Source organism: Mustela nivalis (assembly GCF_964662115.1).
Source record: "Mustela nivalis genome assembly, chromosome: 7".
NCBI lineage: Eukaryota > Metazoa > Chordata > Mammalia > Carnivora > Mustelidae > Mustela > Mustela nivalis.
In genome coordinates, this window is record NC_139026.1 from 10,123,063 (window position 1) to 10,144,960 (window position 21,898).

Sequence of the window (21,898 nt, forward strand, 5' to 3'; positions counted from 1 at the left end):
TTGCTCCTTTACAAGTGCTGGCCTTTTGCGCCGGGGGATGATTACTCCTCCTTACCCCAGCGGTACCCGTGCGTACAATGCACATTTATTGAGCACCTTCTCACTCTGTTCTAGGTGCGGGGTCCAGCCGTGCGCACGAATCCCTGCCCTTGTGGGCTGACCTTCTAGAGAGGCTGCAAGGAAGGAATAAAAAGAGAAATCTAAGCCCCCACCCCTGACAGCACAGAAGTCCCCCAACTCCCAGCTAGCGATATGCTTTGGGTTTCTACCTTCTGCTTCCCCAGGGCTGCCCGCTATGTCCTGAGGTTCGGGAGGGGGCCTGCCAGTTCACTGGCCTCCTGGAAGGGCCTGGGTTGCGGGGGTGGGGGGACCCCGTGGCGCTTCTCAGTTTCAGCTCAGACAAGGCCTTTATGTTTTTAAGGTTACTTCTCCTTGGAAACCAACCACCCCCGTGAAAAACCCACACGCGCATGACGCACACACAGACCCTACACCGACTATGTTTGTTGTTTAGAAGTCCTGGGACGCCCCCTCCAGTCGGCCAAAGTTGGAGGAGAGCCTTTTTTGCTCTCAACCCTCCTGGGCCCTCCAGATAAATCTGGGCCCTTGTCTGGTGGGCCCCGGGGGCGGGTCACGCTACCCTCTCTCTCTCCTCCCCTCCACCCTGGGACTGAACTCTCATTTCCTCAAAGCCACTTTGAGACCTCTTTCATCCACGCCCTGATCTGGTCCTCTTTTCCTCGAATGATTTCCTCTGCTCCTCGAACTTCCTGCATGTCGAGGGCAAGCAGAGGGTGCGGGGAGGGGAGGGGCCGGGGGCTCTGCCCTACATCTCTTCCCGGGAGCCCACCCCAGGGGGCACAGTCCTTGCTTTATGCCAGTAACGTCGGTAAATAAATTCTCTTGCCTCTGTGTGTTCTCACCTAGCACAAATTATCTCATTTAATCCCTAGGAGCCTTCCAATGGAGGTTCTAGCCACTGGGTTTTGCTGAGGCCCAGGAGGGAACGGGAGCCAGAGCTAGAGCTCAATTCACCTGGGCAGACACTCTACTCTCCCACCTTCTTCCACTACCCCCATCCTTCTTGCTAACAGACACATAGTTCCGTGCAGAACAGTATGGTGTCCAGCCCCAGACTAAAACTGTTGTTTTCCTAGCCTGCTTTGCAGCTGGGGTCCCAAGGGTACACAGCTCTGGCCCAAAAGGCAAGGGTAAGTCAGCTGGAGAGGTGACTTCTGTAACAGTGTTTGTTCTCTACCACCAAAAAATGGACACTGCCCTTTGTCCCATCCCCTTCCCTGATGAATACTGATGTGATGTCTGGAGCTGTAGCAGCCATCGTACTCACCTGAAACCACAAACATGAAGATACACACTAACATGTTCAGAATGGAGGAGCAGAAAAATGAAAAGAGCCTGGATCCTTGACACCTTTGGTCGGCAGCTGAGCCAATGTCAAAATCTGCCTTGTTATGGGAACAAAAGGAAAATGAAACCACGGATGGTATACGACATGGTGGGTCAGGCCTCCGTTACTGTTAGCTGACAGCATTGTAATTGATGTTTTAGGTTTTTTAACCTGGGGCTCTTTCCACTGTATCATTGTGTCCAACGGTCACTGGACATTGGGGTGAGTCACTCACTTCTGTTCTGCGAAGTGGCTGAGCACCAGAGGCCCTTTTGGTAGGAAAGAGAAACCTCCAGGGGAGTAGGTGAGGAGCTGGTTTTGAAACAGGAAGAGCTGCTGGTTGCGCGCAGAAGCTGACAACTTGGTGATTCTTCACTCCAAAGGCAGCCATCCCTGAACACCCACCTAGCAGGGCCAGGCCCATGCTAGGCATCAGGGCATCAGACTGGGAGCCTTGCCATGACGTCATTTCCTGGTGGGTGTGGAAAGCACCTGCTGGATGAGCTACTTCATTTGGGGCTTCCGGTCTCAGAGCCTGGCTGCTCCTTGCTCCTTCCTCCAAAGCAAAGGCCTGGGGGTCCCCCTGGCTCCCCTAATTCCCTCGCCCAGCATCCAATGGTCACCAGAACTGGAAAATCTGGCGTCTCGTTGTATGTTAACCCCACCCCTTTATCTGGCCCCGCTTCTGCTCCCTGTTCTGGGCTTTTTGCATCTCTTCTCTGGACGGTAGCCGTGACCACCTCACGGGCCTCCCTGCATCCGCTGTCCCCGCCAGGCGAAGCTCAGGGGCTCTTTTTCATTTACAAACAGTTGTGCCTCTCAGATGCCACAATGTGTGCTTCTTGCCTTAAAAAATGCTTGTATGACCATGGTTTCATTCAGTCATCTACTCATTTAATGAATCATTATGGGGACTGTGCAGCAAACACAGGGTTTGAGGGTGGGTCAAGCATGAGCTTGTTCCTAGGAGCTCGCAGCCCAGGGAGGGGAGCCCTTCAGAGCCAACAGAGAGCCCTGAGAAATAACCCTTCTGCTTGGATGGCTCACCAGGGCCCTAGCAAGTAGCTGACACCTCGTAGATGCTGGATAAGTGCATGTTGTTTATGTAAATGAATAAGCAGATGGAAGAATAGACTTTAATGGAGAGAGAGACCCAGCCCGTCCAGTGACCCAGCTGAGCCCAGCCTTCAGCCGTCCATGCCAAGGGACATGTCACGCTCATCAGAAATCTTAGATGTACAGCCCAGTCAAGTCCCCGGATGATGATGGTACCAGCCAAAATCACATGAGGCAGAAGAACATCCAACTGATTTCAGCGGACTTGTAAAATCATGAGAAACAATACCATGGTATACTAAAACAGTGACTTTTCCGGGGCTGAGGTCCCTGTTATCTCTTCCTTTGATTTTTTCCCTCTCCTCCCTATCCTCTTGACTCCCCAACAGAGACATAGCCACCTCTGGGGACATCTGACTCCACCTGGGTCTCATGGGCTGTAAGAGGGAAGGTAGGGTAGGCTCTGGGGAGGGAGACAGGGATCTAGGATGGTTCTAGAAGACTTCTGAAGGCCCTAAGGTAGGTGAGATGGATGAGCAGTCATCCATGAAATTTGAAGTTCAGTTCATGTACTAACCCTGGGCTCCATGCCAAGCTGTGTGGGGGCTGGAGGTGCAGAGACAGTGAGATCCCGCCCTCTGCTCCCTGGGGGCTCAGAGGCTAATGAGACAGACAGATGAGCAAATCAGCCCCTGCCATGTGGTTGATCCACATACCACAGAAGCGAATGCAACAGAGCAAGGACGAGATTTTGGTCTCAAGGTGCTGGGGTAGAGATGTTTCAGTCCCCTCCCCCTTGCTGAAAAAGAGCCATGACAACAAGGAGAACATGAAACAGAAACATAAACTCTCATCTTCAAAGAAACCAGGAGACACCTGTGACCCTGAACCACAGCATACAAGTCTGGAGAGCAGATGGAGGGGTGGTAAATGATTTAACAGAGCCCAGGGAAGGCAAACTTAAGCGCCTGCTGTTCTGAGGTGGGGTGTGGGGGGTTGGAGGTGGGAGAGATGCAAACCAACTGACCTTGCAGAACCCCTGGGAGGCTCTGAAGTAGGGGACCCAGACATCACAGATGGCAAGGCAGGAGGCTGAAAATTGGTGGGTTATCTGTAAGTTTGTTTAAGGAGCAATCAGACCCACAGGGCCTCCCCACTACACTAAGCAGCCGGGCAACCACCCGTCCTTAGGCTGGGCGCGAAGATCCAACCAGAGATTTCTGGACCCAAGGATGCCAGCTACAGGGCAGGTGGGGGGTGAGACCCCAGACTGATTATTTGGGATGTAGTGGTTTGGTTATGCTCAGCAGATATCACTCCTTCCATGCCCACCTCCAGGGTCAGAGCTACTTGCCCATTCCACTGGATGCTAGCTTTGGCCTTGTGACTTGCTCTTTTGCCAGTGGAATGTTAGCATGTGCATCATAAGTGAGCCTAGTTGTGCTTGTACCCTTGGGCATGCTCTCTTGCCCTGATGAAAGAACATGCCTCGGTAAGCCCACTGGTGCCAGGAACACAAGGGCAGAAGTATCTAGCTGACCTTCAAAGCAGATCTGCCTAGCTTAGCCCAGCCTAGATCAACTCATCCCAGCTGACCTGAAGGTGTGAAGTAAAAGAAATGCTTATTGTTGGGCACTGTAGAGGTCTGTGTGGTTGTCTGTTACACAGCAATAGCTGACTGATGCAGGGGAATTCAGTGGAAGTCTGAATACTCAAAAGGGTGACACTAGCCCCTTCCCTGGCTGAGTTCAGGAATGCTAGGACCCAGGCATATACTTATCCCAGATGAATCTGTGGTCAGTATATGACCCCCCCTAGAGAAAAGTCTTACAGAGGCTGATATCCAGTAACAGCTAGGTATCCTTGACAAAAGAGCCAGCTGTCCCTCCAGAGATGTTTGCTATCTTGCAAGCTCTACCCTTTGACACAGAGTTCCTGATCCGAGCTTTATTGTTTCATTCTGAAAAATGAATGGGTAACAAAGATGAAGGGACAATTGAGGGAAGCTCTGTCATGAAAGAGACCCAATCAAACAAACTGAGGAAAAGGAACTAGCAAGAAATAGAGACAAGGCAGTGAGCAGAAGAAAATTTAAAAGAAATCATCACTGTTATCCTTGGGGAGAGAAGGAAACCTATCACACCCACAAATAAATATAGAAGACCATGACAAGGGAACAATCAGAAAACAGAGAAGAGCTCTTAGAAATTAGAAATGTGGGATGCCAGGGTGGCTCATTTGGTTAAGCATCTGTCTTTGGCTCAAGTCATGATCCCAGGACCCTGGGATCAAGTTGCATATTGGGCTCCTTGCTCAGCAGGGAGCCTGCTTCTCCCTCTGCCTGCTGCTCTCCCTGCTTGTGCGCTCTCTCTCTGACAAATAAAAAATAAAATCCTTTTTTTTTTTAAAAAAGATTTTATTTATCCATTTGAGAGAGAGAGAGTGAGTGAGAGAGAACATGAGAGGGAAACATGACAGAGAGAGAAGCAGACTCCCTGTGGAGCTGGGAGCCTGATACAGGGCTCAATCCTGGGACTCCAGGACCATGACCTAAGCCGAAGGCAGTCGCTTAATCAACTGAGCCACCCAGGCACCCTAAAAAATAAAAAAAGAAAATAAAATAAGAAATTAGAAATGTGTTTATTAAAATTTTTTTAAATAGAAGTTTTGGAAGCTAAAACAGAGTGAGCAACAACAATAATAAAAACAACTCCTAGAAGGGAGAATAAGATGGTAAAAGTGAACAAAAAGAAAATCACAGGGTTACTGTTACTGTTATAGGAGGTTCAAAAGAAAACAATAGAAAAATCTTGTCCAGGGTCGCTGGGGGGGGGGTGCTCAGTCAGCAGAGGGTCTGACTCTTGATTTTGGCTTGGGTCATGGTCTTGGGTTCGTGGGATTGAGCCCCATACCGGGCTCTGTGCTTAGCTCGGAGTCTGCTTGTCCATCTCCCTCTGCTTCTCCTCTCTCTCAAATAAATAAATAAGTAAATAAAATCTCTAAAAAAAGAAAGGAAAAAAATCTTGTCCAGAAATTTTCAGATTGAAGAGTTCACTAAGTGCCCCCAAACACTTGGTGGGGGGACTATGTTGTGAGGGGTTGTAGTGGGGGAGGCACAACACAAGCATTTCCAAATTGCAGAAATTTAGGGAAAAAGCAAAGATCCTAGAAGCTTCCAGAATAAAGGGAAAACAACCTCAGGTTACACATAATGGTTTGAAAATAGGAATGGTACTGAGAAGACAAACCATGGAGAGTCCAAATCTCCAGTGATGAACAAATGGATAAAGAAGAGGTTATACATATATGATGCAATATTACCTAGCCGTCAAAAAAGAATGAAATTCTGCCATTTGCAATTACACAGATGGGGCTAGAATGAATTACACTAAGTGAAATAGGTCAGTCAGAGAAAACCAAATACCATATGATCTCACTCATATGTGGAATTTAAGAAAGAAACAGATGAACATATGGGAAGGGGTGGGAGGGAAAGGAGAAAGGAAAATAAACCATCAGAGACTGTTAACAATAAAGAACAAACTGAGGCTTGATGGAGGGAGGTGGGTAGGGGGGATGGGATAGATGGTGAAGGGTATTAAGGAGGACACTTCTTGTGATAAGCACTGGGAGATGTATGTAAATGATGAGTCACTGAATTCTACTCCAGAAACCAATATGGCACTGTATGTTAACTAAGTAAAATTTAAATAAAAATTTTAAATATTTAAAAGATTAAAATAAAATTTTAAAAATTAAAATGTTTAATAATTTTTAAAAAAATTAAAATTAAATTTAAAAAAGAGTGGAACTGGGAGCTCGACATATGGACAGATGCCTTCCATCCTCCAAGTTCACATAATTCTCAACCTAGATTTCTATACCCAGCCCAGCTATCAAATGATGTGTGAGGAGAATGAACTCTTCTCAAATATATGTACTTGCTCAGGAAATTACCAGAAGATGTGCACCCACAAAATCAGGGAGTGAACTACTAAGGAGGAAGATTCAAAAAATGGGATCTAACACAGGAAAATGCTGAAGGGAATTGCTGATAGAGCATTAAAGGGAGACTCTCAGGGCAGTCTCAGCCTCGCACAGACACAGAGGACAACCGGGACAGAGGGGAGCAGTTTAGACACATCTAGGCAGAAATCCTCACTGGGCTCAGACCCTGGAAACTCCCTGTGAGCTTTTTAAAAAGCAGGAGGAGTGTTTGCAAGTACAGAGTCCTAGAAAACTGAGATATTAAAAACAACAACAACAACAACGAAGTAAATGAAAAAAGTGAAACAATTATGAACTCCAGGCTGGGCGGAAAATAATGTTTACAGTCCATTCCTAATGAAACCACTGAACACACCCTTAACTGAAAATGTCATTTCATGGTTAGGGTGGAGAGAAGGGACCAGAGTGTGTAAGAAATCTACAATCCTCATCTACCGTAGTAGGAAATCAGTAGATAAAGGACAAAATTGAAGGATCGGAAGCTAGAAAAATAAATCCAATATTTGGCAAGATGGAGAAAATACGAGGAGGAAGAGCTCAGAGGGTAGAATTGCTTTCAGGATAGGGAAGGGTCAAGGCCACGGGAGGACAGCTATTTTCTGCTCTTAGAAGTCTTTTTATCATTTTGGTTTTTAAAATTTACTTGCAAACAGTACTTTGCCTTCCCATTCTCTGCCTCTCCCTCCTCTGTCTTCTTTTTTAATCTGTAATGTAATTACTTTTTATTTGCCTTTATTTTTAGCCAAGTCCTAGGGGCGAGTGGGAAGGAAGCAGGCAGAGGCAGCTTCCGTGGTCCCCTCAGGCCACGGAAAGGATAGAGGATTTCATTCTACAGCAGCCAGCCCGTGGCCCTAGAGGGTCTTAAGGAGGAAGAAACCGGCATGACTTATTTTTTAAAGGACTCACTCTCCCCCCTGAGGAGGTGAGGCAAGCACAGAAGGAGGGGGACGGTTGAGGCCATGGTGGCTTGGCCCAGAAGGGAGACTTGGGGGATGGAGAGCAGTGATCAGGTCAGAAAGCAGAGTCTGAGGTAGAAGCCATGAAGCATGGTGCTGGGGGCCAGGAGCCCACAGGCATTTCCTCTGTTTGACCCTCATAAGAACCCAGGGCCAGACAGGAAGGTGGACACATTCTAACGAAGGAGGAAGTTAGCAGAGGGGTTTCACAGAGTCACGCTGCTTGACTGGGCCAGAGCAGGGGCTGAGGTGCATCTGTGCAGATGGCTAGCCCTTCTGTCCCCACCACAGAGGAGGACAGGGGAGCTGCCTGCAGCTTCTCAGTGTCCCTGGGAACTGCTGCTGTATATGGGGATTAACTAATTCTATTATCTCACCACTCTTGCGCAGCAGGTATTGACGCTGAGGGACAGAGGCTCAGAGAGGCTAAGTCACATATCCGAGGTCACACAGCCAGTGAGTGGAGCATCAGTAGCTCAGGCCCCCAGCCTACACCACAGTTGGCCTAGTCATTGTAGGGGAAAAGGGAAAAGAGACAGCACCATCTGGGCTCTCAGGAATGGGAGGAAACTAGGCCCCAAATTCTGGGAAACCACCTGTCTGATGGCAGAGACGGAGTCCCTGGTCTCTAGTTTGAGGGTGAAGCCCTCTAGTCTGAGGGTGGAGACACGGCCCTAGACGTGATCTAGGGCAGGTCAGAGTGTGATGGGGCAGACATATCACTGTCCTGGTTTTGAGAGGCGGTCCAGGCAGTCCCTCCAGGATACCAGGCAGACACGACAGCACCGACGTGCCAGGCCTGAGGTCAGAGGCGCTCATGCTCCAGGACCTCGATGCCAGGCCACGTGGGGCCACCTCCCGGCTCTGGCTCTGGGGACACCTAGATTCCCCAGCCTCCCAGGGCTCACAGGCATGGAGTCGCACATCCTCTTTCTGCCCTGCCACCTCGGGAGGAGACATCGATCAGGGATCCCTCGGTTACATCAGCTTGGGTAAGGTCCCTGGCTGGGCCACACCTGACTCGGGCCACACCTGACTCAGGCCACACCTGCCCCAGCCTGCTGCCCAGGACCCGTTACCAGCAGACATTTGATGGATTACAGTCTCCCCTCCTCCACACCCTGCTGCTTGATGCCTACCCATCTTCTTCTCTTCCATAGACACGCAGCGAACACCTACTCTGTGCCAGCCGGTGCCAGGCCTGGGGACATGGTGAGGCTGGGGTCGCTGGGAAGTCTAGAGGAGAGGCCTAGCTTCCCCTAGGACGGGGAAGCCTCCAGGAGGAGGCCACCTCAGGGAGGACTTCATCTCCCACATAGTGGGGTTACGTGAGGAGTGTGGCCAGGGTAGGGGCACAGCCTGTGCAAAGGCCCTGCGGAGACAAACACTGTCACCAGTACCTGACTGGTGAGCCTTCAAAGAACAGAGATTAAGTCAAGAAGTTCCTCGGCTCCCACCTGTGAAGCTCTCCACCCATGCGCACTGAGACAGGGCCCTCCGCCGCCTCCCCTGCCTCCCTCCCCTGCAGCCACTCTGCTTTCCACCTGGGCCCTCTCCCTAAATACTGCTCTGTCCCTCTCACTATCTCAGAGGCCTGAACTCGCCCCGTCTAGAGTCAATGAATACGAGTGAATGGGCAAGGTCGGGTGTGCCTGGAGCTCAGGGAAGACGAAAATGAGCAGAGAACAAGGCAGGGGCCCGAGGCAAGACTAACGGGCTATAAAGCCTGGAGGGCTGCCCGGGGTGGGCCTAATTCTGAGGGGGATGAGAAGCCCTAGCAGGGCCTCGACAGCAGAGGGACAGAGACCTGGAAGCTCCTCCCTCCCTCCCAGGAGCTCTCTGGAGCCCCCCTCCTCTTCAGGAACTTGCACAGACAGAACAGTGGGGCTGGAGGGAGGGGCTGGCTTGCCTAGGACCCCTCGCAGGTGGAAGGACAGCATAGAGGAACGGGGCCTCCAGAAGCCTCTGGAAGCAGATGTGCTCCTAGTCCTATTGTGCGCTGCGGCAGCCAGAGCGGTTCTTCTGGAAAAATCTGATGCCTGCCCCGCCCCAGTCGTGAGGAATGGAGCGCGATGGGAAGGGGTCTGGATGGCGCCTGGCACACCGCAGGTGCCCAAGCAAGACTCACTGCCCTTCCTTCCTCCCTTCTCTGACTGGTCCCCCCTCGCCCTCTGAGCAGGGGCAAGGCTGCTCTGCGGGGAAGGTGCTTAGCAACGCACCGTTAACATGGGGCCCTTCTCTCCTCCACTTGCTGGCTGTGTGATCGCTTTCCCTCTCTGGGACCCAGCTTCCCATCTGTAAGCCGGATACCCTGCTCTGCTCCCTGCCGCCTTGGCCGATGCCTGTGAAGCAGGGGGTGGGGGTTCATCCAAAGCTGCCACTGCTAGTAGACCCCCAGATGTTTATGATGGTCCCATTGAAAGAGTTTAGGAATGATCCAGTCCAATCTCCCAACGATCCCGATGAGGAGACAGGCCCAGAGGAGGGTCGGCTCACTGGTGGTCTCAAGGTGGGTGAGCGGAGCCGGGGTACACATCCAGAGGCCGCTCAGGCCCCGGGCAGAGTACCTAGACCACGTGTTTGCCAAGCCTGCCCACCACCTGCCTTTGTCCAGGCTGCTGACTCCGACCTGAGGATAGGTTGCAACCGACCTGAGGATAGGAAATGCTAACCTGAACTCTAATTAGCATGGCGTCCCCCCACCCAGAGAATTCCACTCTTCTCAGTAGCAGACCTGGGTCCTACAATGTTGCCCTCAATTATTGCTACATTTTGAACTGTGTCAATTTATAAACAGTGGACATTTGTTTTCTCTTGTGTAATATCTTTGATTCTGCCCTTGGCCCCCAAAAGCCTGAAATATGTATTCTTTAACCTGTCTTTCCACAACCCCCCTCCCCCACCACGCCCCGGGCTCTCAGGCTGCCCCACCCGCCCTTCCTCTGGCTGGTGTCCAGCCTGTTCCCAGGACCGTGGACTCCCGGCCCAGTGCTCACCCCCTGCCCTCCCAGCACTGCCCAGTCCCTCACCTGCCTGGCCTCGGGACTGAGCTGTCGCCCTGGGGGATATGTGCCACGGTGGCCTAGGGGGGCATCCAGCTTCTCTGAGCACCACGCTCTCTTCTCCCACCGCCCCCCCCCCACCTCCCCTCCGCTTGCCGGAGACAGGGCCAGCGTGGGTGGCCAAATCTCCTCGGTAACAGGGTCTGCCTCCATCCCCCCCACTCCTTCCCTAACCTGCCGCCCCTCCCCCCTCCCTGCACCTGCTCTCCGGCCCCTCCCGCACCCTCCCCCCACTCCTGCTCCCTCCTTCCCTGGCTCTCCATGTCACCATCTGTGGCACAATCCCTCTCTGTCACTCTGCCCGCCACCCCCTCCTTCTCCTTCCTCCTTCTCCGCTCTCCATCCCTGCCTCTCTCTGCATCTCCCTCTCGTCCCTTCTCTCTCTGCTCCTGCTTCTCTTCTCCCTGCCACGCATTTCTTAGCACTCCCCCTCATTCTGGCTTTCCACCCACTCACTCTCTTCTCCCTCTGCCTCTCTCTCCACCTCCGACCGACCCCCCTTTCCCCTCTATTTCTATTGGCTTCCGACAGTCCCTGCTCCCCTTTTCTTTTCCTTGGGAGTTTCTCTGTCCGCCCCCACACTGAGCTCCTGCCCACAGACCCCCCTCTGTGCCTCTAACCGCCCCCCCCCCTCCAGGATGTGTCCTGGAGATGGGGGGTGACGCACCAGGCGCCCGTGGAAAGTCAGGGCCGGAGACCAGATGGGAGAGTCTCTGTGGGCAGCCGTGGCCGCTGCAAGCCTAGGAAGGGGCTCGGGCCGTAAGCTGTCTAGAAGTGGGCAGTGTGTGGGGACCCCAGCTAAGGGTGCTCTGGGCACTTGGGGACTGGGCAGGGAGAGGGGGCAGCAGAATGGTAACCAGCCTGGCGGCAAGCGGGGGACCCCTCACCCCATGGGCAGGTAAGGAGGCTGGGGCCTGGGGGGGTCCCCGAGGGTGGGGTGCTGGAGCCCATCCTCTGCCCGGGAGGAGCTTGGGAAGCTGCGGCTGGGGACTGGGAGAGAGTGGGCAGGCCCAGGGAAGAAGAAGGCCTCCCTGTGACCTCTTGGTGGGCTGTGGGGGGTAGGGACAAGTTCATCTCAGATTCTCGTGCCATGATTCTAGAAAACTGGAATCACACAGTGGCAGAGTGTCCCAGCTCTGGAAGAAACCCTGGGCCTCGGCCCCAGGGCCAACTTCCTTGAGCTCCCCCCTGTGCTGGGCACCACGCTCAGCGCACTCCCATTTAATCTTTACAGCAACCCTGGGAGGTGGATCTACCTGTCTTCATTGGAACGGGTGGGAACTGAGGTCCAGAGACAGGAAGCCATTTGCCCAAGGTCGCACAGTAATTGGGGATTATCATTCCGTGGCAGAGCCCAAACCCCCAGCCCAGGGCTTGCAGGGTGTGTTCTTGGGGGTCACACCCCCGGCCTGGAATGGGAGTGAGTCTGTTGGCACTGATTAGCACAATCTAGATCTTTGGGGGGAAGGCCCGGGGTTGCAGAGGTAAAGCAGAACTCGGTTGGCTGGGGAGCATCAGCCTGCAGGCTTCGGGGCCATCCCTGGTCCCGGTCCTGGATTCCTCTCAGCCAGGGGCCTTCAAGGGAAGCCAGCAGGGCAGGAGGTACTGATGGTTGAGGAGCAGACAGAACCGGGTTTGAATTTGGGTCTCGCACTCACCAGCTAGTGACCTTGGACAAGTTACCGAACTTCTCTGAGTCTCAGCGTCCTCCTCTCTAAAAATCCTCTGTCCTGGGCTTTGTGAGGATCTCTTGATGTGGGTCTGAGCCCTGTGCCCGGGAGCAATGCCTCGCCTCGCTCCGAGTTCTACTTGCTGACCTGCCTGGTCTGCTCTCATTTCCCAGGGCTGGGCACTGCGCCAGGTGCTGGGGCTGAAGAGCTAAGTAGCTCAGGGTTCCCGCACCCCTGAGCCAGCGCTCAAGAGGGTAAGCGGATAGGGGCAGACGAATGGAAAGTGGTTGGGGTGTCTGGCATCTCTGAGGGGCTGTCCTGAATTGCTGTGTGGCTCAGGGCCACCACTTGCTGTCTCTGGGCCTTTGTCCCCTCTCGAACAGTCCTCCGAGGAGCCCGCCCCCAGCTTTCAGGCAAGCTTGTGCCAAAGATAAACCAGACAGGGAGGAAAAGTGCCTCCTCCCCTAGCATGAACTAGATCATGCACAGGACTCCAGCTCCTTAAAGAAAGGACGGCACCTAAATTGTAGGTTGGCTTCTGCCCACGGGAAGCTGTAATCTTCCTCCTTCTGACGCCCAGCCTGTTCAACTTTGACAAGAAAGATGAGACCAGATGAGGGTAGAGGCATAGTCTTCTGGGGTAGCAGGCGGTTTGGGGAGGGTCTGTGGCATCCCCCGCCCAGTACAAAGGCAGGGCCTGGCTGGGTATGCTGTGTTCCTGGGGCCCTGTGTGTTAGCACGTGTGTGTGCATGCAGTGTACACGCGTGTGTCTGAGCAGGGATGGGGGCGTCCTCAGAGCTCCTCCCTCTGGGCTTCGCTGGGGGCATCTGTCCCCGCATCCTGGATATTAGGTTTGCCCAGCTCCCTGCTCCTCTCTCAGGAGCCTGGCACTTTCCTGCCTCCTCCGGCCCCGGGCTGTGATTGGCTGCCCCACAGGGATGCAATAAAAGGATGCGCGCGCAGGGCGGCAAGGTGGACCGACGGGTGACGTAGGGCTCCCAGGCTGAGGAAGCCAGAAGGAACTCCAAGGTCTCAGGGTGCACAATTCCAGGTGGAAGAGGGCCGATTCTGGCATTCAGGAATTCTGACATTCCGATTCAAGGACACGGAGTCTAAAGATCTCGGCCTCCATAACTCCATTCTAAGAAATTACATTCTATATTTAGGATCCTAAGATTCCAGGGGTTTGAGCCCATGATCTTAATAGTTCAAGAACCCAAGGAACAGGGAAGGGAGCTCTGCATAGGCTGGTGGGGATAATGGGATGCCAGCTGGGGGCCTCCCCAAGGCCCAGCCTCAGTCTGCCGGCCTGTGAAATGGAGGAGTATGAGTGTGTGTGTGTGTGTGTGTGTGTGTGTGTGTGTGTGGTTGAGGAGGACAGGTCTGCCCCTTTCTAGCTGTGTGACCAGGACTGTGTGGCCTCTTCTTTGCACCCTGTCTAATGGTGGGGACAACACTAGGCCCTCTCCCATAAGACCCCATAGGATGCTGTGTGTCACAGGCTTTGCCTGGAACCTGGCAGCTGGGGTCAATAACAAGGAGCTGGAGGAACTGGTAGGATCCTATGAGCCCAGCATCCAGATAGCCCCTTCTTAGTGCCAGTGTCCCAGGCTCAGGAGGGCTAATGAGGTCCTGGGGGTGATGACAGGTTGGGGCTGGAGGATCAGGGAGGGCTGCTCTGAGCCCAGTGAGCCTGGGGTATCCTTGGGAAGAGCCAATGCCAAGGAGATCTTTGCCATTCTCTGCATCATTGTCAGGCCTGGTGCTCAGAGCCTTTAGGAATCCAAGGTCCTCAGGCAGGGGCAAACTGGCAGGCTCACCCACCCAGGGGTGTTTGTTCCAAGTTGGGGTGCTTTTCCTTGCCAGAAGCTTTGCGTCTTAAAGGTAGTGTCTGGCTAGGGCAGCCAGGTGGCAGGTCCCATGGGAGATGATCCAGGCTCAGTGTGGGCTCAGAGTGGGGATATCGGAGGCTTTCTTTTTCTCTCAGCGTTTTCTGTAGGAAGAGGCAGGGACAGACAGGAACCAAGGGGCTGGGGAGGTCATCAGGAAGAAAGGGCAGGGAGAGTCCAGGCCCCAGAAGAGACTTGGCCTCTAACTGGGCCTCCTGAGAGAGGCTCACAGGTTCGGAGGTGAGGGGTCTTTCTGAGCGAGCGAGAGTGGGTTGAATTTCTGCTATCAGCAATTCACCCCCCTTTGCATTGAGAATTGGCCCCTCCGGGCTCCTCTGATTCATTCAACGCCTCAAACACTGAGGCAGAGCCTGTGCTGTGTGAAGGGACGAGGAGACAGTTCAAAGCTGAGAGGGTGTCTCTACATTTAAGGAAAGCCAGTCTAGCGGGGAACGGGGAAGAGTCAGTTCTAGCTCCTTAGAATACATGGGATGTGTGATAAGAAAGGGACTAATGATGTGAGTGGGCATGACTGTTCCCACTGTGTCACTGGGCAAACTCTTATTCATGCTTCAAGACCCATCTGAAACACCATCTTCTCTGGGAAGCCTTCCCCAAGGATGCAGGGTTGGGCGGGGGGGTGGCTCTTCTTATAAATACCCTCAGTGTGCTGTGAGATTTTCCAACATGGGTGCCACATGCCCACCGGGCAAGTTCACAGCTAGCCACCCCAGGCAGGGCCTTTCGGGGGCACTGGGGGTTGGGCTCGGCATGGGAGGTCCCCAAGCATTCCGATTCCCAGGACACGGGACATAGCTGTACCTATAGTTCTTTTTTCTTTTTCTTTTTTAAAAATATTTTATTTATTTATTTAACAGACAGAGACCATAAGTAGGCAGAGAGGCAGGCAGAGAGAGAGGAAGGGAAGCAGGCAGCCTGCCAAGCAGAGAGCCCAACGCGGGGCTCGATCCCAGGACCCTGAGATCATGACCTGAGCTGAAGGCAGAGGTTTTAACCCACTGAGCCACCCAGGCGCCCCTAAAGATTGATTGATTGATTGATTGATTTGACAGACAGAGATCACAAGTAGGCAGAGGCAGTCAGAGAGAGGGGGGGAAGCAGGCTCCCTGCCAAGCAGAGAGCCTGATGTGGGGCTCGATCCCAGGACCCTGGGATCGTGACCTGAGCAAAGGCAGAGGCTTTAATCGACTGAGCCACCCAGGCACCCCGTGTGCCTGTAGTTCTTAACTCCATTCAGAATCTGAGGAATCTGATCAAAACTCTGGACTCCGCCCAGAGAAAAGACATGGACGCATTCACTTGCAGCAGAGTTTAGGGGGTTCGTGGACCACCCCTCCCCCACTGCAGTTCATCTAGAGACCCAGGTTCAAGGTTAAAGACCTGGGATACGCAGCACTGGTTTTCAAATGTGAGGACTGAGACCTGCTGGTGGCTTAATCCATTCTGGGGCTGCTATAACAAGTGGGGGGTGGGGAGCTTATAAACAGTATTTATTTCTCATAGTTCTGGACGCCGGAAGTCCAAGATCAAGGTGCCAACAGATTCAGGGTCTGGTGATACCTGTTTCCTCATTCATAGTCAGTCATCTTGCTGTGTCCTTACATGGTAGACGTGAGGGAGCCCTCTGGGGCCATTTAGAAGGCACTGATCCCATGGGGGGGACTCCATCTTGAAGACCTATGCACTTCCAGAAGTCCCCGCCCTCCAATGCCATCTCTGGCGGGGGGTAGTTAGGATTTTAACATACAAATTTGGAGCGTGGGGGAACACATTCCGTCTATCACCGTGGGTGATCCCCTTGGGGTTCTGCCAGTCAGAGCATCCTCTGTAGAAAGGATACGTATTGTTTTATGATTTCGTTGAGTCACATCGTACGTAAAACGCATTGGCGTCAAAGATGCTTGACTAACGGAAGGAAGGGCCTCTGTCGCCATGGGCTGATTGAATGATCCATCCGCTCCTCTATTAGACATATGAGGAGAATGCACAGGCACACAGTTGCAAAGGTGAAGGGGACACCGTGGTGCCCAGGCCAGCGAAGGTCCCTGCCGTCACTGCGCACCACACCCTGGTGGCGAGATCCACTTCGCCTCTCTGAGACTCAGCCTCCTCCTCTGAGAAGCGGGGACAGCTTGCGGGCCCACCTTGCTGGCCTCTGCCGAGTAAAAGGTGTGTGTCAAAGTCTGTCTGGGCACACTACAGGCCTCCAAGGTCAGTGTGATGGGGGGGGAGGGCAGTGCCGACAAAGCCGTCATGCACCGTAACGTGGCTGTGTCCTTCCTCCTCCAGGCCCATAGCTGACTGCTGACCACCCCCAACCCCCTTGGCCATGGACACCCCGGGCTACCCGGCCTCGGCGCCCACAACCTTGGAACCTGGGAACACCTCCTCAGCCTGGCTCCCAGACGCCACCCTGGGAAATGGGTCGGCGGACCCAAGTGCAGCAGGGCTGGCCGTCAGCGGAGTCCTGATCCCGCTCGTCTACCTGGCGGTGTGCGTGGTGGGCCTGCTGGGCAACTCCCTGGTCATCTACGTGGTCCTGAAGCACACGGCCAGCCCGTCGGTCACTAATGTCTACATCCTCAACCTGGCCTTGGCCGATGAGCTCTTCATGCTGGGGCTGCCCTTCCTGGCAGCCCAGAATGCCCTATCCTACTGGCCCTTCGGCTCCCTCATGTGCCGCCTGGTCATGGCCGTGGACGGCATCAACCAGTTCACCAGCATCTTCTGCCTCACCGTCATGAGTGTGGACCGATACCTGGCCGTGGTGCACCCCACGCGCTCTGCCCGCTGGCGTACGGCTCCGGTGGCCCGCACGGTGAGCGTGGCCGTGTGGGTGGCCTCAGCGGTGGTGGTGCTGCCCGTGGTGGTCTTCTCGGGGGTACCCCACGGCATGAGCACCTGCCACATGCAGTGGCCCGAGCCGGCGGCAGCCTGGCGCGCCGGCTTCATCATCTACACGGCCGCACTGGGCTTCTTCGGGCCGCTGCTGGTCATCTGTCTTTGCTACTTGCTCATCGTGGTCAAGGTGCGCTCGGCGGGGCGGCGGGTGCGGGCACCCTCGTGCCAGCGGCGGCGGCGCTCGGAGCGCAGAGTCACGCGCATGGTGGTGGCCGTGGTGGCGCTCTTCGTCCTTTGCTGGATGCCCTTCTACGTGCTCAACATCGTCAACGTGGTGTGCCCGCTGCCCGAGGAGCCCGCCTTCTTCGGCCTCTACTTCCTGGTGGTGGCGCTGCCCTATGCCAACAGCTGTGCCAACCCCATCCTGTACGGCTTCCTCTCCTACCGCTTCAAGCAGGGTTTCCGCAGGGTCCTGCTGCGACCCTCCCGCCGTGTGCGCAGCCAGGAGCCTCCAGCCGGAGGACCTCTGGAGAAGACGGCAGAGGAAGAGAAGGAGGAGGATGAGGAGGAGGGGGCAGGGAAGCAGGGGGAGAGGAAGATGAATGGCCGGGTCAGCCTCATTGCGCAGCCTGGCACCAGCAGGCAGGAGCGACCGCCCAGTGGCAAAGTCAACAAGGACAAGCAGTTCCTCCCCCAAGAGGCCTCAGCGGGAGACAAGCCAGGCACACTGCACATCAGCTATCTGTAGGGGGGCCTATGGAGGGCCAGCGTGCCCCCAGGACAGGACAGAGGCTGTGGGTATACCAAGGGCATGCTCTCCATGGTGCCAGAGGCCTACGATGGGATGTTTGGAGGCCTGGGCTCTGATCCTAGCCGCTGAGACTCACTGTGTGACCTTGCCTAGGACCTTTTCCTTCTCTGGGCCTTGCGTTCTTTTCTGTGACTCAGGGATGGGAGTAATCAGCCAGGACAAGCTCTGCTAGATAAGAAGTCTGGAGGGGCATCACCCCCAGCTGGCCTTCCGGAGCGGGGTCCAGGTTCAGGGGACAAGGCCAGACTGGCTTTCCCCTTCAAAGACAGAGCATCCTGGGGGACCAGCCTGAAGGTTGGCCCTCAGAACAACACCAAGGTCTGGATTTCCTAGGCTCAGAGCTAGGATCACAGGGGAGGGACTGGGGTCCCAAGTAGAAGAAAGTTCTACCCAGGGCAGGGAGGGGTCCAAACCTGTTCAGGCCCCACATCAGCTCCCCCGACATGCTGCAAGGCCTCGGCCAGCTCTTCCTCTTCTTTGGGCCTCAGACCTCACCTGCTGAACAACTCAATAACCTCCAGGCCCTCTTGGCCAGATGTTAGTGCTGGGACTCTGTGTTCCTGGCCCTGAGAGGCGATGGATTTTCTAGGAAAGTCACTCAGGCCAGATTCAGGGTCCCTTACCGCTTGGGCCCCCCCAAGGCCCCATATCTCATTTTGTACTTGGAATTTTATATTCTTTTTCATAAAGAGGGTCTCCAATCTGTGTTCAGTTGAGGCCACCCAAGGCCCTACTTGGCCCCTGTTGAGGGCAGCTGACCAATTCCCATAGCAGCTCATGTCGTGAGGTTGTGGCTAGAAGGGGGATGTCTCTGGGTCTCTGAGGGTTCCGGGAGCACCCCTTATAGCAGCACCCATTGGCATCCCTCCCCTCCCAGAGACCAAGGCAGGCCCGGGTCAGGCAGACTGGTGGGGAAAGGCAGTATCCTAACAGCATGGGGTGGAGAAGGAGGGAGAGGGGGAGAGGGAGGATGAAGAAGGTGGAGGAAGAAGAGAGGGAGTTGGAGGGAGGAGGACAGATCTGCTCCAGGACCATGCTGTCCTTGGCCCCTCTGGGTGGAGCTCCGCGGCAGCACTGCTGAAGGCATGCTGTGGGTGCCCGGCCCCGATCAATCTCGAGGAAAGCGTGCGGTCAGGGGAGGGACTGGGGTCAGGGTGGGAAAGGAAACGCGCTGGAAGGTATAGTGCTGGCTCCCTTGAGGGCCTGCCTGGGCTGGTAAGAGGGGCTGCCCCTTGATGGTGGCCTAGGGCCATTGCTGAGACTCAGGACCCCACGGGTCAGCGAGCAGCCCTCCCCATTCTCTATATTCTTCAGGGCCACAATGTGGGGCACCCCAAGGAAGACAAGACAAGGGGGGCTAGAGGGGAACCACAGGAGAGGCCACTGTACGAGAATTCTCTCCCAGAGATAAGCCCTTGGGGCCATCGTGAGACTGGCCCTGGGGCAGGGTGGCACCTCCGCCCTCAATCCCCCACCCCAGCTAAGGGCAAGGGGGTCCTCAGGGAAAGCACGTGAACCACAGATTGGGAGACCTAAATTTTCAACTCAACTCAGGATCCTGGCTAGCCTTGACCTCTCTGGGGTTCAGTTTTCCCATCATAAAATAGTAGGTTGTCCCAGTCTGCCCAGTTGCTCAGAATTGGGGGTGGAATGAATTATGTTGGACAAATTGCCCCCCATACTACAATGGGTAGGGGTGGGTGTATCCGATTTTAAAGTAAAGTATCAGATTATAAAGCCCCCAACCAGGCGTGGTCCACACCTGCTCCTTCATCAGGCGGCCTCTCTGTCTCTGGCCCTTGGGGGTAAAAGCAGTGCGGGACCCAGGATTGGGGGAAGGGGAGGAGGCAGAGGCCAAAGATAAGAAGGCGGGACTTGGGGAGCTCGCCTGCTCAGAAGTTCCCCAAACAAGACCTTGTATGGATGTTGGAGCTGGAAGCCCAGCCCTCAGTCTGGGGTTCCTCTGAGAAGGATGTGGGGGTCTGGCATTTCAGCATTTCCTGGCCAACCCTGCCTTCCTGACTCCTGGGACAGGTGAGCCTGTCCAGCACGGGTGGCTGGAAAGCCCCCGAGGGGGACCCTTCGCTGCTCCTGCCCCTTGCTCTTGTCAATAAAGACAGTGACACATGACACCAGCTGTGACCTGGGCCAGTTCGTCTGTCTTGGTGGGCCCGTGTGTGTGTGTGTGTGTGTGTGTGTGTGTGTGCGTGCGCGCGCACAGGTCTGCGTGCACAGGTCTCTGTGTATGGCTTCCCAGAGTCCGGGTCTCCAGGGCGCACGGAAGAGGCCCCGATAAGCCTCAGCCAACATCCTTACAGATCTTGGTCCCAAAGCTGTAGGTATGAGTCTTTTCCTGTGCCCGAATAGCAAGACTCGTGGCAGAAAGCTGATTGGCCCGAATGGGTCACGTGATAGCTCCTTGGGCCAATTACCAAAGACAAAGTGATGGAGTGCGACGATTGGTCAGGTGTGGGTCACGTGCCCATCCTTCTCACCTGGGAGACAATGGGACGCTGCGACTGACAGGCTGGCCTGACCCCAAAGCCGGTGTGTGCCCCAGGCAGCAACAGGAGACTGTGTGTGCGTTTGTGAGCACGGGGTGCCTAGGAGGGGCCCGGGCATCTCAGCCACATCCACGCGTGAACACGCGCGGGAATGCGAACACCGGGGGTCTACTGTGCCCGAGGCAGGTGTGCCTGCGGTGAGAGCAGAGGGACTGCTAGCGGCGAGGGGTCGCACGGGAGTGGTTTCTGGGCCTGGGTTCCCCTCTGGATCCCACAGCCCCCAAGCTTCCCCACCATGCCATGTGTCACTGCCTGTGCCCGCTCACATTCATGCGTGTGGGTGCCCCACCACCAGCCTTGCCTCTGCAGGCAAGGACTGTGTTCTCAAGTCAGGTAACTAGGAATATTTGCAATAAATGAGTGAATAGGGCAATTCCATTTCACAAACTTCAGGGGCAGTTTTCACGCGGTGACTCTGGCCTCCTCTGGCTCTGTGGCCTGCAGTAATCCTGAATCTAATGCGGGGAGGGCCGGGGGATGGAAGGAACCTGTGTAGGGGTTTGGGCCTGGAATCTGTGGGTTATTGGAAAAGCAGGCGCCTCAGGGGGAGGTGAGGCCTGGGGCTGTGAGCCAGGGCAGGCAGGAAGGGTGGTGATGACCCTCTCTGCCTGATTCCCCCTCTCCAGATCTTCAACTTACTCACACCCAAGGCCTTACCTTGAACTTGTCTCTCAGAGGCGGTTGCCAGGCAACAGCCCATGGCCACTAGGCTCTGGACCAGGACTTCATGCGTCAGCATCCGCATCAGTGGGGAGGAGCTGGGAGACCGCAGGGCCTGAGGGTCCAGACTTCAGGTTGTCCTCACCTACAAGATGTGGGGGAGACAGAGGCTACTGACCCATGGGGAGGTGACAGCTGGGCTCCACAGGATGCCAAACACAGCTGGAAACACTCTACAGGTGGGAAGAACCCCAGGCAGGAATGTGAGAGGCATTCCCCGGGATAATGCAAGGTCACAGTCCCGCCACGGCCTTGCACTGCCCCCGTCACTGGCAGGCCCTGGTGACCTTCTCGGTGAGACCACTGGAAGGCTGTGGGGGAAAAGCATCCCCTAAAGGCTAAGAGACCTGAATCAGGAGGCCTGGCACCGAGGCCCGCGCTGTCACGAACCTACTGTGCAGCCCTGGGCCATTTACCTCATCTCTCTGGGCTTAGCTCATTAAGTTAACAAAGATTTTCCTGAGCACAGACAGTAGACAAGGCTCTGACCCTGGACTGAAGGTGCGGTGGGGGAAGACAGATGCTGTCTCTGTGCCCTTGTTGTTCCTGGAGAGCCACAGAATCTAGTTGGGAGAGGAGTGTGATAGGGTAGGGGCTGAGAGGGCAGGGGAGAGGTGCATGTGGTGGGGACACCTGACTGCCTGGAAGAGGGACCTGTGTGTGCTAAGGCCTTGAGCCCGCAGGAATGCTGTCAAGAAAAAGAGGAAAAGCAGAGATTGGGCCCAGCTGAGGGGCAGAAGCTGTGTCAGACAGGACCTTGTAGGGGGTTAATTCCTGTTGTCGGTTGTGTAGAGTCTCCTTGCCAAATTCATGTTCAAGTCCTAACCTTGGGTGCTTCTGGATGGGACCTTATTTGAAAGTATGGTCCTTTCAGGCATAAGTAGCTAAGAT

At 54.8% G+C, this 21,898-nt stretch overlaps 1 protein-coding gene across 2 annotated transcripts; it reads left to right on the forward strand.

Annotated features, from left to right (window-relative positions):
- Positions 1-10,778: 10,778 nt before the first annotated feature.
- On the forward strand, positions 10,779-19,863 carry SSTR3 (somatostatin receptor 3). 2 transcript variants are annotated; one of them, XM_082740210.1, is made up of 3 exons: positions 10,779-11,388; positions 16,041-16,240; positions 16,361-19,863. In XM_082740210.1, exon 3 carries the CDS (start codon positions 16,401-16,403, stop codon positions 17,658-17,660), a length of 1,260 nt encoding a protein of 419 aa, XP_082596336.1. In that variant the 5' UTR covers positions 10,779-11,388; positions 16,041-16,240; positions 16,361-16,400; the 3' UTR covers positions 17,661-19,863. The 2 variants fall into 2 exon arrangements, with proteins under 2 accessions (XP_082596336.1, XP_082596335.1); XM_082740209.1 differs by lacking the exon at positions 16,041-16,240 and having other exon boundaries at positions 10,781-11,388.
- Positions 19,864-21,898: the final 2,035 nt, after the last annotated feature.

Excerpts from the sequence above, each read along its gene's own strand:
- SSTR3 (XM_082740210.1), top strand. The coding sequence starts at position 16,401 with ATGGACACCCCGGGCTACCCGGCCTCGGCGCCCACAACCTTGGAACCT.